This window comes from Mastomys coucha, unplaced genomic scaffold (genome assembly GCF_008632895.1).
Source record: "Mastomys coucha isolate ucsf_1 unplaced genomic scaffold, UCSF_Mcou_1 pScaffold18, whole genome shotgun sequence".
NCBI classification, from domain to species: Eukaryota; Metazoa; Chordata; class Mammalia; order Rodentia; family Muridae; genus Mastomys; species Mastomys coucha.
In genome coordinates, this window is record NW_022196900.1 from 55,360,862 (window position 1) to 55,379,536 (window position 18,675).

General features: G+C 36.6%; 1 protein-coding gene across 3 annotated transcripts in view; it reads left to right on the forward strand.

The window, feature by feature from the left end:
* The window catches only part of Hook1 (hook microtubule tethering protein 1), a 62,328-nt gene extending 48,585 nt beyond the window's left edge, over positions 1-13,743 (forward strand). Inside the window, exons 15-22 of one of the 3 annotated variants that reach the window (XM_031377877.1) lie at positions 1,756-1,896; positions 3,384-3,477; positions 4,990-5,024; positions 5,516-5,598; positions 6,159-6,259; positions 8,145-8,246; positions 9,960-10,028; positions 10,565-13,743. In XM_031377877.1, coding sequence (XP_031233737.1) covers positions 1,756-1,896; positions 3,384-3,477; positions 4,990-5,024; positions 5,516-5,598; positions 6,159-6,259; positions 8,145-8,246; positions 9,960-10,028; positions 10,565-10,735 — 796 coding nt within the window. In that variant the 3' untranslated portion in view covers positions 10,736-13,743. Of the gene's footprint in view, positions 1-1,755; positions 1,897-3,383; positions 3,478-4,989; positions 5,025-5,515; positions 5,599-6,158; positions 6,260-8,144; positions 8,247-8,842; positions 8,946-9,959; positions 10,029-10,564 lie in introns of those variants that run through there. The other 2 variants (XM_031377878.1, XM_031377879.1) reach the window with 2 other exon arrangements.
* Positions 13,744-18,675: the final 4,932 nt, after the last annotated feature.

The following is an 18,675-nucleotide window of genomic DNA, read 5'->3' on the forward strand; positions in this document are numbered from 1 at the left end:
ACCAGTGCTTTGGAGGCAGAGGCATGAAGATCTTCAGTTTTAGGATAGTTAGAACTATGGTACATATTGAGATCCTGTCTAAAAGGAAAAAGAAAAGAAAAAGGATGCAATTATAAGTCATGTTCACTTGCAGACATGGCAGTAGTATGTTTAATGGGCTTTAAACCCAGTTACCAAGATATAAATGCCAGCATTGCATCTTTTGGGCTGTCTTGCCTTGCTGGTGATTGTGGCTCATATGTATCACACTCTGTAGGACTACTGATTATTTTTTTTTTACTTAATACTTTTGAATACAGTAAAGTTTAGTCCCCATGGAGACTTTTGGCTCAGATCCTGCTGAATTTCTCTTAAGTCCAAAGTTTCTACAATAGGGACCTACTTTCAGCCTCCTGAGACGCAACCACGTACAATAGCAATAGTTTATATTGCTCTAGGATTCTCCTAGATACCTCTAACCAACAACTAGAAAGAGTTATACCTCCAATGGTTTGGTCTGGGTTTGGGGTTTTTAGGTTTTGGTTTTGTCCTGTTCTGTTTTGTTTTATCTTTTGTTCTTTGAGGAAGTATAATCACACCAACTGGTGTAACTTCATTTAAAAAAGTATACACAACCACACACAGTTTATATGTAGTTTTAGATAAATATAAAGTAATTCTCCCACCTGAAAATATCTTTAGTGTATTTAAACTTCTTGTCCCCTTTCACTGTGTGTCTTTCTGTTTTCTTTCTCAGTACTGTGCTTTTCTGTTTCTCCCACCTTATTTCTCTGTCCATTTTTCCCTTTTCACTCCTTCATAGCACCTGTGTCCTGAGCTCTCTCTAGAGTTTGTGTCTTCCATGGTCCCTTTCCTTTCCAGGTTTCTGTGGTTACTCCAGTTTGATACTCAATCCGAGAGAGTCAGAGCTGGGAACTAAAAATAATAGAAATGGAACATTTGCATTTCTGGATCTGAGTTAGCTCAGTATTTTTCTACTTCCAACTCTTTACCTGCTAATTTTATTATTCCGTTTTTCTTTACAAACAAATAATTTCATAAAGTTAAAAATAAACCATTGCTTGGCATATATTCCGAGGACTGAATGTAATAGCTAAAATGAAAGCAACAAAATGTCCTTCAACTAATAGGTAGATAATGAAAATGCGATACATATACACAAAGACTTTCTTAAAAGAAAAAATGTAGAGAGACTAATGATCATAAGAGTACAGTTTTTTGGCAAACTTTTTCTTACATTTAGTTGTTTTGATTATATATATCATAAGAATATATACTACATTTTCTGAAGTTGCTAAAACTTAAAAGTGAAGTCATATTGTCCAAGGACTTGGATAATTATTTAATGGTCTAACTCATGGTCATTTACTGTTAACCTTTAACAATTTTCTTTTGAGTTGTGACTTGCAGGACATACAATGTTTCTTTTAAAACTTTCAGAAGTTTTGATCATATTTTAAAACTAGAGTTATTGAGTAGATATAAATTCCCTTAAAATAATATGGTGGTTCCAGTGAGACAGCTTAGTGTGTCAAGGTGCTTGCTGCCAACCCTGTCTTCCTGTGCTATCCTGGACCCACATGGTGAAGGAGCAAACTGACATCACAAGCTGCTTTACATGGATACCTTGGAACATGTGTGCACAAACATATATATGTACTTATACACACAAATAAGTAAATGTAGCAACAATTTGAGTAGAATATAGTGGATTTTATTTTTAAAACTTTCTTTTCAACAACTTTCTTTTCAAAGAGAAGTGTTCATTCGACTCCAGCATGAAAACAAAATGCTTCGCCTGCAGCAAGAAGGGACGGAGAATGAGCGCATCGAGCAGCTGCAGGAGCAACTGGAGCAGAAACACCGCAAGATGAATGAGCTGGAGACTGAGCAGAGGTGACTGCTGATTTTAGATGTCATGGGACTCCTCCACTACCAAAAGTAGGAGACAGTACTGTGCTCTGAATGAACAGCCAACCAGATGTTTCTCACCACTATATTCAGGAAACAAGGAATTTAGTTGAGTGATATTATCATAAAATATATGAGTGATATTTTCATGTAATAGTCTTATTAGCTAGGCTACTTATCCCTGAATTTCACTAAATATTCTCACAACTCAAAGAAAACAAGTGAATAAATAATGGTCTGACAGCTACTACAGTTGGGTGTATAGATAGGACACTGATTGTATAGTCAAGTTTTTAAAATTCTTACATTGAATTTATGTAATTTCAATAATATATGAAACAAAATCTAGCACAGATCAAAGCTTAAATTTTTAAATAGAATAAAATGCTTTACTGAGATTTACACTGGTGAGATAAATTTTCTCAAAAAATTCAGTTATATTTTCATAATATTGGTCATTCTATAGTCTTGGACTTGGAAATGACATACTGGTGATAAAATATTACACCATAGAAACAATGCAATATGAAAACATAGGCAAAGTTTCACTTCTGCTTTATGCAGTCAGTTTCTTAAATTAAAGTCACTTAAATTCAGACTCTGTTCAGCTAGCTACAGGAACAATCTGCATAATGTAGCAGCAAATAGGGTGCTTCCCTGGTCCTACTGAAGTGCTTAAGAGCTGCATAATCATAAACAAAGCATACTCAAACCTGGCTTTTATGAATGTCTTGTCAGAATATTCAATAATACCCTTTCTTCTAAGCTTCAAACTTTGTTTTTTCGGTGTTAGAAGCTGAATCTCAGGGTTCCTACATGATAAGTAAGCAAGCAAGCATTCTGCTGAGCTATTTCTCCACCCTCAGAAGTAATAGTTACATAAAGCACTTTTGGGGAATCACTTCTGTTAAATCCTCACTTTGAATTAGTAACTATGATCATACCTTTTCCATAGATAGTAAGGATGTGGAGATAGAGGGTCAGAAACGTGACTGAAGTTAGACAGCTTATAAATTTTGGTTTCTACATTGAAAGCATCTGTTGATCTTACTGCTGAGCTCTAACTTACCTCATCAACAGGGTTACTCATTATAGAGATAGTAGTAGCTAAACAGTTTGCTTATCCAGCTTTTACCAGATCTTAAAGAGAACATTGGAGTTTCAGACACTTGAACTTTTTTTCTGTGAGCAAAATAGAGACTGGACTACTGTCTTGCCAACCCTGTAAATGGTAGGTTTCTGCTTTTAATGAACTGATAAGGAATGATAGACCTGTGACTACATTCAGCATGTGCACATACGTGCTTTAAGACAAGACAAATTATGTCCTCTTCTATTGTGCTTGTCACAGATAATCACCTTGTACTTCTTTCTGCTAGCATTTCCATTAAATGCATAAATGTACTTTTATAACTCCATAACTACTTGGACTTTAAATATGAGTAGAATAATACCAACTCACGTCACAATAGGTTAAGCAAAGAGCGCATCGGAGAACTACAGCAGCAAATTGAGGACCTCCAGAAGTCGTTACAAGAACAGGGCTCTAAGTCTGAAGGTGAAAGTGTAAGTAGCAAAGTCCATAACTTGTATGTTAATTCTCTAATAGTTTCTGCTACCAATTTGTCCGCATTTGGATGCTCCTCTTCTCATTAAGGGTACCTTCAAATACCGTATATATCTGCATAGCAGATCCGTTGACTTGCCAACTTGAATAATAATAGATTATTCATATGTATCATAAGATGATTTCTATCTGTGCTGCTCAGCATCTATACTTAAATTCTAAGTCTTAGCTAAAGAGAGTGGTACACTTTGAGACCTAATGAATCTGCTGGGATTTTACCAAGATTGGCCTGAAGAAAAGTGAAAATGAGAAAAAACTTGCTAATAGGAAAATGAGAATGAAACAAGTGATTACAACTAACAGGTCATTCAGGCAGTCATGACCAGTGTGCAGCACATTAAGTGTGCAGTTTGATGACAGCAGTTCTATTGTTTCCTCTCTCACACACCACGCCAGAGCCTTTCCAACAGTGTGGGCTCAGATAAGAAAGCTTGAAAAGAGGTAGATTTAATATAAATTGTGACATACCTAGCAGTTTTTCCATACTTGTATATTTGGGGAAGAAAAGAATTGAAAAAGATGTATGTAGTTGATTAAAAGAAAAGGTAGATAGACCTGGATGTATTAGCAGATACCAGTTGATAGAAAGTACTGGTGGGGGAGGAAGCTCCAAAGTTAGAAGAAATAGAAAGGCAAACTGAAAGGGCTGCATTTCCTTTCTGTCTTTTGCATACTTTATATGGTTTTCTCTTTCTTCCCTGGGGACTTGGAACATAGAAGTCATCTCATGCATGGCGGCATCTCATATGTGCATATATACGGTATTGTACCCTCTTTAATACAGATAATGCTAAGCCACATTAGGGAATATACCTGTTTAGGGGACTATATTTTGGGTTGCAGTGTTTTGAAGAGTAATTCATTCATGTTTTGTTTTTAATTTATTAATGTCCAAGTTATCAGATTGTGTCTTTTAAATTTTATATGTATTTAGTAAATGCAGAACTTCTGTTAGATTTAAAGTACTACTTTTGAAAGAGGAAACTTGCTATTTTAAATTTGGTTTTGACAAAAATCCAGTTGTCTTATTTTAATGTTGATATTAAAGTGCTTTCATTTACAATAGTAGTTTTATAAGATAACTATTAATATCTGTAGTTTTTAATAGTTATCTAGATACTAAAATGTTTGATACTCCTCAATATATCACATTCAGGTTTGATTTGCTATTTTTCTTCAAGTTCAAGTTTAATTTTTACTATGTTCAGAAATGTGCAGAGGTTTTTCTTCGTTCCTGTTTTTTACTTTATTTCCTATTCTCGCTTCCTTTCCCTTTGATATAGAAATTATACCTAAAATTTTAGGTTTTAGAAACTGTGCTGTTACAAGTACACGTTTTGAAGACTATTTTTACATAATACACCTTTAAAAGAGGGGCAGAGAGTTAGTCATTTGGGCAGTTTACCCTTTGCAAGTGAGTCAACTTAACAGCAACTATTTTAATTTTATAGTCCAGCAAATTAAAGCAGAAGTTGGAAGCTCATATGTAAGTAAAACTGATATTTCATTTCAAAGGGGAAGGGTTGTAGATGCTTCTGGAAAATGTTCTTTTCTGACTTGGTGAATGAATGCCTATGCCCTGATGTTCCTAGACTACTCACCACTGCTACCAAAAGCAAAAGAACACATGTTCCACTGCTCATGCCTGTAAACAGCTAATAGCATCTGACACATATAGTCAAGCAGACATCACCACCTTGCTTATGTGTCTGCTAACTATATAGGGAACTTCCTTTCTCCTGCGAAGGAAGTGGAGGTGCTAAAGGAAAAGGCAACCGTTTGGAATGCTTTGTGTGTCGGGTACATTAACATCCTCACAGCAATCAATGTAGTTAGGGAAATCTGTTCCCATTTAACCTGTGGCAAACTAAGGCCCAGACAGATTCTTTCCCCAAGCCCAAAAATTTATGTGGCGAAGATCAGTTTTTATCCTCAAGTCTGCTTGACACCAGGCTCCGTGTTCTCTCTGCTACTCAGGGAAAAACTAACAGAAGTCCATGAAGAATTACAGAAGAAACAGGAGCTCATTGAAGACCTTCAGCCAGATATAAGTCAGAATGGTAAGTGTTCATTAAAATCTGGATCAGCTTTTTCAGGATCTGCCCCTTCTAGTGAAAGAGATAAGAATAGATCTGTTTTTACACGGTGTGTAGTTGTGCATATTGCATAAGAACCATGCTATTTTTTAAAGCTCAGTTCATTTGCATATTTTAAATGTAATTTTTAAAGCAAAAACCTATTTAATATGATGAACTGATTGATATAAAGGAGTATCAAACATTGTATATGCTAGTTAAGTTAATACTATAGAATCTGAGTAAAAATAATTTCACAATGGATTAAAATAAACTTCAAATCAGGCGGTATTTTATTTTCTTTCATGTGAACAGTATACTTCATTCCTGTGATGCTTACTAAAAGAATAGAAGTAGCTAGATTATAGAGAATTTGGGTACATTACTTGTTTTTGATAAGAATAAATGACAAAGAAGGAATTAAAAGGTTTTCTTGGAATCAGTCTTACCAGTCATTGGAAAATAAATTTGATAAATACAAGTTTTATATATAAATCAAGTGTTTTAATAGGTAATAATTGATTTAATTTTATTTCTACAAATAGCCCAAAAGATCAGTGAACTTGAAGCGGCTCTTCAGAAGAAAGATGAAGACATGAAAGCAATGGAGGAGAGATACAAAATGTATTTAGAGAAAGCCAGGAATGTGAGTGACACACTCCCCCAGCCAATCCCTGTCCCCATGTTCTAGCACACTTAGTTCTGAGTGCACTGCCACTTGGTATTGAACCTAGTCACTTTGCTCTTCTCTACCTTGCCTTGCCTTGTCTGTGAGGATCTGGCATCTTGTATGTGACTCCTGCATACTCAGTCCCATTCCATCTAAGTGTCAGTTAAATATGACCTTAGGGACAGCTTGAACATTGATCGAAAGGAATGAACTTAACTAAAGAAAGTGGCTGCTGGAATAGAAAGTCTTTTACTTCAGAACAATGAACCTAAACTTTTATGCTAGTGTTTGTCCAGATAATGCCATGTGTATCAAATGCACAGGGAAAGTACACGTCTGAAGAAATACATTGCTTTGCCAAGGTCTAACTCAGATGTCCCACTCTCTTCTTCTATAAAATGTTGCCTGTGTTTACACAAAAGATGCTCTCACCGTGTTTGAGTCCTTTTGCACTGCATGGCAGAAGTATGCTTTATATTTTTATCTTTTGATACATGTTGAAGTATCTTGAGGAAGTCTGTCCTGCATTTTGTAGCCCAGCATTAACTATTTTGTAAATCAAAGGTTGGACTTGCAGCTGTATTGCTAATCCGTCTTAGTTTTAATCTCTCATTTTTGATTCTTGGCCTAGGTTTGTCCAAAATAAGGGTATTTGACTGGATAATCTTCAATAATTTTAGTAGAATGTTAGCAAAATGAACAAAATTTTTCAGCTTTTAGGAGCATCTCTTAGAATGTATCCAGTCGGCTTTATTTTACACCTCAGAGACTTGAAGTCTGTCCTTATGGTCACAGACTAAAGTCTTTCTTTTCTTTATTTTATACTTTAACTCAATTATCTGTGAAAACACATTTTTACAGTCTTATTTTCATATAAATATTCTTCAGAATGTTAATACATTCTTTTTTTATTTAATAAATTAAGGAATTTCATGATGGTACAACTTTAAAATAATGGTAGAATATTTATTTGTCTTAATATTTAGATTCTATATATTTACCAGTTAAGATGTCAATGTGAGCTATAGCAAAAGTTGAGCCCCAAATCTCAAGGCTTCACATGTTGGAAATTCCTTTCCTAATTGTAGTATATTTAGTCATAAATGGGAGGGTCTCTGAAATATAGTTATTCAGGTTTTAACTTTGGAGCCTGAGGCTTACTTAACATTGTCAAAGTACTAGATGAGGAGAGACAATATAAACTTCTGAGGAAATATATAAAAGGTCAGGCCTGGAAACAGCAAAACTCAGTGGCAGAGCTCACAGTAAACATCTAAGAAGAAAAAAGGATATACCATAGGTATATTTCAGAAGTAAAAAGCAAATAGATTTGATAAACCTGCGGGACCTGGGTTTGATTTCTGGCACCTATCTGGTAGCTCACAACCTTTTGTACCTTCAGTTCCAGGGAATCGGATGACATCCTCTGGTCTCTGAGGCACAAAGTATACATATGGTGCACATACATAATACATGTAAGCACATACTTAGAGATGCGGTCAAGAAGGTAGTGAAAGCCCTTCATTCAGAGTAAAGTGGAAACAGCAGACTTCTGAGCAGAGGTGTGGCATGGTCTGACTTAAGTTGTTATGGGGTCATGACCAGGTCACCTTGAGAAATAGTACTCAGACAAAATAAAACTAATAAATCTAATTCTAAAAAGCTAAATAGTCAACCTGAGTGCACAAAGTTTAAGTAACAGAAAGACTGAAGTTGCTGTCATTGAAGATGTACAAGAGGAATTTGGTTTGGTTGTAAACAAATTCCTAATGACTTTGTGGTTATTATAATCTGTTATAATCTTTATAAAGCATGCTTTTGATACTTGTAAAGTCAAAATGGACTCTTTTTCTTTACGTAGGTAATAAAAACTTTAGATCCCAAATTAAATCCAGCATCAGCAGAAATAATGTTACTCAGAAAGCAGCTGGCGGAAAAGGAAAGAAGAATTGAGATTCTAGAGGTAATACCTCCACATTCACTTAGCTCCTCACCTCTCCACAGAGTCTTGGGACTTAACCTCTGTCGTGTTTGCCATTTATAAAACTTTTGTTAATCTTGATGGGATCCTGATAACTGGTTGAGTGCTTAGCTTTTCTTCTTATACAATTTTATATTAGTACTTAAGTCATTTTTGTAAATAAAAGGTGGATGTGGTATTGGACAATTTTAAGTAACAGTCCTTAATTGCTTTTTTAGTTTCTATGGTAAAATGTTTTATAGGACTACTATTTTTAAGAGTTGCTGCTATTTTTGAAATGGATACATACTCCTTTAGAGGACATGCTGAGCTGTGTTATCTGGCTTCGCCCATGAACTATGACTGGCTTCTTCTTACATAACTAGAATAGTCTGTCATACCCTTTACCTTATATGATTCCCACCAAGTTATTAGCTGTGATGAAATTATTTTCACTAAAAACTTTTAACAAGTTCTTTCCTGTATCCAGAATATATATAACAGGCTGATGTGTGCCTGCTGTCAATGTTTAGACAATGCCATGTGTATGAAATGTACAGAGAAAGTAGATGTCTCAAGATATGTGTTATTTTTTTCAGGTTCTAACTCAAATGTCTCACTCTCTTCCTCTATAAAATGTTGCCTGTGTTTAAAAAACAGAGCTTCTCACCATGTTTGAGTCCTCGTACATTGCAGAAGTACGCTTTATATTCTTATGTTTTGATACATGTTGAAGTATCTTGAGGGTGTAGAAGTCTGTCTTGCATTTCTGTAGCCCAACATTAACTATTTTATTAATCAGAGGCTGGACTTGCAGCTGTATTGCTAATCCATCTTAGTCTTCATCTGTCGCTTTTGATTCTTGGCTTGGGTTTGTCCAAAATAAGGCTACTTGACTGGATAATTTTTGAAATCTTAGTTTTCCAAGTGTGTTGACCATTCATTTTACAGAGGGAGCAAGTACACACCATTGCTAATATTCAAAGAATATTCAAAAAAAAGCAATGACAAAGTGGTGCCACTCACTAGAGGATTCTGAAAGAAAAGCCTCAATTAAGTCAAAGCATATGGGTGCTTAGTTTTTGTTCATTCATCCCTTGTCCATAAGGAAAAAGAGAAGTAGGTCCTGCATACTCTGTCCTGTAAGCCTGTTTTTTAGGGAAGATACAAGCATTCAGTGTTATGTGTACTTTTCACCTATATCTGCTGCTCATCAGAATTATAGAACTGACTGTATTAGAAAAATAAAAGTACATCAGTTTGTACAGTGGTGCATGGATACAGTCATAGTGAGTTGTAAATAAGGTGCCAAGAAGAAATAGGAAAAGATTGTGCTGAGGAGCCTAGCAGTTTGCTATATCCTTTCTCCTTAGTTTTGACTCCTTAGATACTGCACCATGTTGGTATTTTAGCTTCTGTCTCAAGTCATGAGAATTAGTAGCACAGGAAATGATCATAAGGGGTGTTTTGTATGTGTTTAAGTTGCTATTTCTGAGTAACATTTCTAAAATGAAGATTATTCACATTCTTTGTTTTTCCAAAAGATGTTTTGATTGTGTTCTGCATAATTCACTCCTTTATTTGTAGTAATTTATGTACCTCACAAACGCATTTATTTCTATGCTCCCAGGAGTGAGATAGAATTTTACTTTGTTTTCACTAGTTTTGGGGATACTATCGATAACTTAATTGTCTTAATCATTATTTCTATTGTAGAGTGAATGTAAAATAGCAAAATTCAGGGATTATGAGGAAAAACTCATCGTTTCTGCCTGGTATAACAAGGTGTGTTAAATTTCAGTGGTGAGTGGGTTTAAGTCCTGTTGATCTCTTTCTTGACCAGAATAATAGAAGGAAATATTTATATTAGTACAATACAGTTGTGTTATAAGGTCTACTGACAGAGTAATACCTTCCCTCATCAGAAAGCCAGTAGACCAAGCTAGAGTATTTCATCCAGGTAGCATTATACCTACCCGCTCCTTCCAGGTCTGTTTATCTGGGTTCTTATGTATGATGCGTTGGGTAGCGCAGTGATGGTTCTAACACACATACAAAATTGCTTTGGAATTTTTTTTTTTTGTTATAATTAAGCTTAGTTCTGGCATGCTATTTGTGGCTGCTGTTTTCAATGATGTAAAATTTAGTGGATCAAAAGACACTGAATTTTATGCCCTCTTCCTGGTTTTGCCTGAAATAGAAGAATTGGCTTTTGAATTCTTAATTTCTTTCTCAGCCAAAGCAGGAAACCATTAGCCTGTTAGAACTACTGTAATAATTACATTACATTTAGCATGTTATTTTTCTGTTTCTTCATTCAGAGCCTGGCGTTTCAGAAACTAGGCATAGAGTCTCGGCTGGTGAGTGGTGCGAGTACTTGCAAAGACGGCATTGCGGCTGCTCCTGCACGCTCCTTCTTAGCTCAGCAGCGGCACATCACCAGCACCCGAAGAAACCTCTCTGTGAAAGTCCCAGCTGCAGCATCCGACTAGTCTGCAAAGCAAACACAACAGAAGTGCCTCAGAATGTCTGTACCCCAAGAAACTACCAGATAGAAAACAAAGATTAAGATGCTTGGTAGCAGCTAGTTTTGTTTTGGTTTCACTTTGAGACAGGGTCTCATAACCACAAGCTAGCATAGAATTCACAATGTATTCAGGGATGACCTTGAACATCTGATCAGTCCTTCCTGCAATTTCTGTGCACTGGGATTAACAAATAGTTGTAGACCACCATATTCTAGGGATCAAAATCAGATGCTCTACTAATTGAGCTACATTCTCAACTTCGGAATCAACTATATCTAAATCAAAATATATCAAATTAATATTTCCAGCTTACTTAGAAAACAACAACAACAAAAAAATCAGCCTGTCTCTGGGCAACACATTTGAGTAGTTGGAAGTGTGATGAAGCAAATACTTGTCTTGAAATGGCATCATGTGAGGGAAAGCAAATGCATATTCCAACTTTATGTTTTTAGTTGTGACAGCAAGTCAAGTTAATTTGCAAAAAGTAATCAGTAGTTTGTCGTTTAATATCTAGATTTGCTTTATGGAAAAGTTTCCAGTTACATATGTGGAGAGAAACTGCGCAAGGTGGCTACCTTAGCCTGGTGTGTTACAGTTTCCTCTGTGTGCTAATTCTGCCCTCTAGGGGATGCTTCAGCACGCTGTGGAAGCTATAATGCTTGGAAAACTTTGCTGGTGTCCTGTAAAAGTGACTTATTAGAAATTTGCAGCTTCTCTGAGTTGAACATGTACTGCTGTGAATAAGGACTGAAATATTAGGAGGGGGAATAAACTGACGTTTGTGTTTTTGATAAAAAGCAAGCTACACTTTGCAATAGCCACATGCTTTTAAGCTTAGCATTCTTGTGGGCTTAGCTTTCTAAGAAGGGGCAGGTCATGTATAATTTTGCCTCTATTGAAAAGGAACAGTGATGAAACAGCTTATAACCTGTTTGGTTTCTGCTTACCCCCAAGGAGTGTTGGGAGCTTATTTGTGGCATTCAGTTAATTTATGCCCAAGGTTGTTTTTTTCCAGAGGTGTTACTTTCCAGCTTGGGGTCACTTTTTAAAGTCACAGCTTTGGAAAATTAGTTGTTAAATCCTATTGCTAAATGTAGCCACAGGTGGTTTGTTCTTGAGTCAGTCACACATCCACCACTTAGTAGTGGCATGTTTCTATCATTGAGAGTTCATGTGCAGCGAGTCACAGTCAGTCTTGGTTTTTGGGAACTTGAAGAAATTCTTAGATCCTTAGACTACAAATGTAAGAAATGTTACATCCATTTCAGTTGTACAGAGGAATCAGGAGTGCAGCAGACACAAGGGAGACAACATTGTGTTTACCCTGAACATTTCCAGTCATTACGTGAAGGAACAAACTTGTGGGCTGCATGATCCTTGTTGGATCAGCTCCTCCCCTCTACCCTCATAGCATGAGAGAAGGGATATGTAATATATAAACAAAATGGCGGGGTGGTGGCTGAGTAAGCCAGATTGAGCTGGCAGGCTGTGGAGCTGTGGTCTACATTTTATTCTTAATCCTCCATAAATATGAGTATTGTTCTATTTGCAGTGTTAACTTATTTAGATAACTGCCTATAAATCCTTCCAAGTAATTTTTAACCACTTAAAATACAAGAATTTCATAGTGATTTGGGGTCTTTGAGATTAGTGGCATCGGCCAGGATATTTTGTTTTATCAGGGTTCCTTCTGTTGACTACCTCTTCGATTTTGATGATTCTTGTCTACATTTTACACTGTTGGTTTGTATTTTTGTATGTTCTTATGGTGTCTGCTTGCCTGTGTCTTTTAGTAAAATAAGACTTTAAAACTACTTAGCATGCTATTTAACATTTTCTAAAAATTATGGCATTTGGGTATATTTTTGTCAATGAAGACATTGATGGTAGTGTTTGTATTTGCTTATAATTGAGATTTTACAAGTTCCCTTTTAATGGAACTGGCTGTAAAACGTCAACTTCAATAAACTTATGTTTCCAATACAGTTGCTCATAAATTTCTAAGTCAGTAATGTAGCATAAATAAGGACATAAGGATAGTTTCTCTTTTCTTAAAAAAGCTAATTTTCTGATTTTTCTAGTTTTAAGTAGAATTTTGAATGTTTGATACATGTTTATACAAAACGTGTAAAGTTCTATATCATCTAGATTAATCAAAGAAATTCAGGCTGTGACCCGGGTGAGATTCTTTCCTTGTATAGTTTATGCATTGAGACAGGTGGAAATCACATCTGGAACCGTGACTTCTCCAAGTGTATTGAAGGGAAGATTGAATGCATAAAATGAATTTGACAAAAACTTTATGTAGCAGTGACTCTAAAGTCAGAAGCAGCGTCGAGTTCCATGTGGCCATCTTCGGGTGATACTCCTTTCTCTTCTTTGGATATAATTATGACACTGATGTTTATCTTGGGATTAACTTAATGTATTGAGAGATATTGGAAGTTTATTCTATTTTTTTAATGACTTGACTAATAATTTAGTATAAGTAAGAAAAAGACTTGCCTAGCAACCTTTAACTGAGCATCCCTTAGTAATATCTGGTCTTTGATGATTAGATGTTAAAAACTTCACAATCAATGCATACTTCTGTATAATGGTATGTCTGGCATTTTGGGAGTGATGGTGGTTTATGCCAGAGTACTGACATTTTCTGTAAAAATGAATGTATATGGCTTGTTATACATATAGTCTTACTGTGATCCTGTTTGTTGCACAGAAATAGTTTGGACATTTATAAAGCACAAGTCATCAGAGGAAATAGTGTGTAGTTATTAAACTTGAGGAAGTTTCAGTGTAGTGTTTAGTTTATTAAAAAGGTTCTTTCTATTTTCTATGGCAAATGCTGTCACACTTGAAAACTAGAAGAAGCAATACTTGATTTATTTTTGTAAGTATTTAGAATATTATTTTAAATAAATAATTGTCAATATAATTGTGAAATGTTTTAAGTAAATAAACTTCTGCTTCTGAATCAGTTTACTGTGGTGTTCTAGTAGCTACAAATACATATTTATTTTCCATTTTAGTGAAGGACTAAGCCCACTTTGATTGGTAAAATTACTTGAATTCAAACTTATTTTTTGTGTGTAAACAGCTTACATAAAAGTGATTTTTGTATGTTCTTTGTCTCTAGTTTCACCATTAGAATGTAGATATCTTCTGTTAGTGTGGAATTCAGAACATTTCTAGGTAAATAATTTAAGATATATTGTGGGCTAACCTAAATAACTGTTCTTTAATTATCTCTTAATAGTTTCCTTAATATAATAATTCCTTCATTAATAATTCATTACATTATCTTGGGCATGGACCTCACATCATTTTCTCCATGTGACTAGGTGGCAGGACCACATGAGTTCTGGCTAACTGGATATAAATAATACTGAGTGTACATATGGAGAACACGGGCATACTCTTCTTAGCCCCATAACCCCTATTGCCTCGTGGGTCCCAGAAATCACATTTGAACCCTTCAACTATCAGCTTCTAGCCCAAGATTCTCTTGTGTAAAGCTAGTTTGTATTTTGTTCTTTGTCCATCACTGTAACCATGCCCAGCTTTTGTTTATCCTCACGAGCTGTACATGGACTTTAGAACAGTACAGGTGTCCTGCATTCTTAAAACCTGTTTGGAAATGTTTGGTTTTATTGATGTTGCTGACTTGTCAGTAAGTGAGTAATAATCTCATAAACATTCAAATATTCCAGATAAAAAAGGACAGGGACAGGGCACAAAATGAAAGACCTGCTTCACTTTAGCTAGATGCTCAGGATACCTCCCAATTTTTATTTTAGGACTTACGTTCTTAACTCTAGAATATTGTGATGGCCTAACGAAACTAAAATCATTTCATTTTTATTATTTGGTTTTTCAAAACAGTGTTTCTCTGTGTAGCCCTGGCTTTCCTGGAACTCACTCTGTAGACCAGACTGGCCTCAAACTCAGAAATCCGCCTGCCTCTGCCTCCCAAGTGCTGGGATTAAAGGCATGTGTCACCGCCTGTCAATCATTTTGTTTTTATTTCACCAAGAATAATGTCTCGACCAGTACAGTGCCACTAACTACACTGTTTAGGTATAGATTTCAGTCACTTCAAGTTGTTTTGGGAGTTGTAGTTTGTAGATCACTTAACTGATTAGAACTCCTGTGATTGATTATAAAGTCTTGGAATTCCACAGACCCAGAGTCAGAATTATTTTTACCTATGCTTAGTCATCTATGTACTATGATAAGATATAGAACTTACAAAATGTATTAGCAAACTAACTTCCACCAACCCAAAAGCTAAGAGTGTCTTGAGATCTCTAGCACAGTTTTCCCCTTTCTGCTGCCACCTCCCTGATGCCCCACTAGTGTTTGTGGTAAACACATTACTTATTACTGACCATAACTATAAAAGTCCATATAGTAACTTTCACAACAGGGTGTTTCTGAGCCTTGGCTGTGAATAAACTGTGTCTTGAGTTTTTAGAGAGATTTTTTTGTTGTTGTTGTTCATACATGTTCCTGTGAAGTTCTCACTTCTCTTAACTCACTTCTGTACTGTGGAGTTCAAAATTTTATTAACTTGTTTAAGTTTACTGCTTTGCCTGTCTACCAGTTGATATATACTGCTAAAACCTAGTACATTTTAAACCTGTTGTATTTTCCACTTTGACATTCTCTAATATAACATTGTAGCATATACATTACATTACATATAACTAAATTATAGAACTTTCAGAAAGATAAAAAAAATATTATCTTGGAGTACATGAATTATTAACTGACATTTCAAAACATATTTAAAGAAAAATGTTGCTAAAATTGTTTTAATAAATATTTATATCAAAAGAAAACAAGGCATTGGAAAGAACCTTAGACTGGGAGAAATATTTGTAAAGACACATAAAAAGAAAAAGAAAAATTATGTTAAAAATAATGGATTTAAAAAACATATCTAAGATATAGGGTCTCTTTCTAAATGTTTTTAATTTTTGTAACTATAGTTACATCATTTTCCCCCGTGCAAGCCTCTACTCTTAATTCATGGCCTCTTTTTCTTTTGTTACATATATACGTGCATATTCCTAAATATATAAGTACTACCTGTTCATTCTGAGTGATATAACCTATATGTACGTGATCCCAAGGCTAACCTCTAGGTATCGGGTAACCATTTGGGGAGAACTGTATCCTTGGGATACAGTTCCCCTCTCTCCACAGTCCCCAGTTGTCTAGTGTTGAGGCCCCATGAGATTTCTCCATTTCATGTTCTTCCTGTCCATTGCCTTTTCTCCCCTCATTGTTGTTCAGATCTTGCTTAGGCATCCAAAAGAGTTTGCCACTATCCTGGTAGATGATAGGAAGCACATGCAGTTCTATGAGCTTTGTAAAGAAAACATCAAAATGCCTAGGAGAAAAAAAATTTACAGGGATATGATTGCTATATTTTGACAAAGTATTGTGTTTTCTTTGACATCTGTCCTTGGTCCTTACAAATGGCAAAGCAGGTGGGAAGTTACACATAGTAACAGTCCTGAAATCCCAGTGCCAAACACCAAAACATTTATTTTGGGCATTGTATGCCCACCTTGAAGCTGCTATGTCTTTGTCTTATGTCTTTGTCACACTGGAGAGACCAGACTGAGTGGCTGTTATCTAAGATATGGCAGAAAACATGTTGGGCTGAGATCAGACACTCAGAGGCTGCACCTGGAACATTTGCTCATCTTCTTGACCAAGCCAATCATGTGGCCATTCCTGACTTTATTAAGCCATTATGTAAAATAATTACTACAAGGAGGAAGGACTAACCCAGCAGGGGGATAATGATTCCCTTTGCCATGAAGCCTTTAGAACAGATGTTATTCTGTCTTTCAGGTAGGCAGGGAAGCAAGGTAAGCTGTTTGTATCATGAGGAGAAGGTGACTGACAAACCTTGGATGGATAGTTAGCCAGAGCCATGGCCTAGTTCATCTGGCCACCAGGAGACTCCCTGGAGTCTTTTAATGTAGTTCAAAGTTGCATGAGAGTTGCTGTGATGTTTTTAGTTCCTGATGCATTTGGACAAAGAGAAGCCTCTGTTCTGACCTTAGTAACTACAGTAAGCACCACGAGTGACTCAGTGCCAGCTCCTCAAGGCACCCTTTGCAGCTGGCCCTTTCTTCTTGCTCAGTTTAATGCAACTATTTCAGAAGAAAAGTTCTTGCTGTGCCAGAGCAGAACAAACATGTCATGGCGAATGCACAAGAACACAGAGTGACCCAGAAAATACCAGTATCCACAAGGCCAGCTGCCAGCTTCTGAGACAAACAGGGGAGTGTGGAGGGTAGACCAGGGAGCGAGCTGGGAACTAGGACAGAAACACAGATGCTTACAAAGCTATGTTGCTCCGCTGTTCCTGAAAGACAGTGATGAAATTAGCAAAAGGAGAGAAAAGGTCTGAAAAGAAATAGGACAAAGCCAGTGGCTGGTCAGCATCTGTGGTTCTAACTGCAGTTGAAGAAAGATGATGGCTGAGTTGGGGGGGCGGGGTGAAGAAATAATGTCCCACATGTATGCAGATTTTTTTAAACTAAGCTTACAAGCAGGAGGATTTAAGTTTATCAGCAAAATTACAAACTCTTCTGTATTAGTTGGGCAGTGTCAGAGCCTCTCAGGAGACAGCTATATCAGGCTTACTGGCATCCTGTCAGCCAGCACTTGCTGGCATCCACAATAGTGTCTGGATTTGATGATTGAATATGGGAAGGATTCCCAAGTGGAGCAGTCTCTGGATTGTCCTTCCTTCAGTCTCTGCTCCATAGTTTGTCTCTGCAACTCCTTCCATGAGTATTTTGTCCCCCCATTTTAAGAAGGAATGAAGTATCCACACTTTGGTCTTCCTTCTTCTTGTGGTTTGTGGATTGTGTTTTGGGTATTCTGTACTTCTAGACTAATATCCACTTATCAAAGAGTGCATACCATGTGTGTTCTTTTGTGATGGGGTTACCTCACTCAGGATATTCTCCAGATTCATCCATTTCCCTAATAATTTCATAAATTCATTGTTTTTAATAGCTGAGTAGTACTCCATTGTGTAAATGTACCACATTTTCTGTATCCATTCTTCTGTTGAGGGACATGTGGGTTGTTTGAAGTTTCTGGCTATTATAAAGAAAGCTGCTATGAACATAGTGGAGCATGTGTCCTAATTACATGCTGGAGCATCTTCTGGGTATATGCTCAGGAGTAGAGGTTCACAGCTATCCATTGGAGTGAGCACAGGGTCCCCAGTGAAAAAGCTAGAGAAAGGACCCAAGGAGCTGAAGGGTTTGCAGCCCCTTAAGATGAACAACAATATGATCCAACCAGTACCCTCAGAGCTCCCAGGACTAAACCACCAACCAAAGAGTACACATGGTGGGACTAATGGCTCCAGCAGCATATGTATAGCAGAGGATGGCCTAGTAGGTCATCAATGGGAGGAGAGGCTCTTGGTCCTGTGAAGGCTCTATGCCCCAGTATAGGGGAATGCCAGGGCCAGGAAGCAGGAGAGGGTGGGTTGGTGAGCAGGGGGTGGGGAGAGGGAACAGGGGTTTTTTTTTTTTATTTTATTTTTTCAGAGGGGAAACTGGGAAAGGAGATATCATGACATGTAAATTGAGAAAAATAAAAAAAAAATCAAGCTCTTAAGAAGACACATGATAAATACTGCTTAGAGTGAAAATAGAGAACATCTCAAAGAGAGACCACCCCACAAGCAATGACAGTAAACACCAGAAACAAGCCTTAAAGAACAAACGTCTTCAGAGAGCCAAGGTGGGAAGCTATCAGTAGAAAATTACACCTGGTCATCTTTAAAAAAAAAAAAAAATCATCACATCCTGCCACATAAGATGGAGAAAACAGGGTGAAGAAACCAGGGCACCATTTGC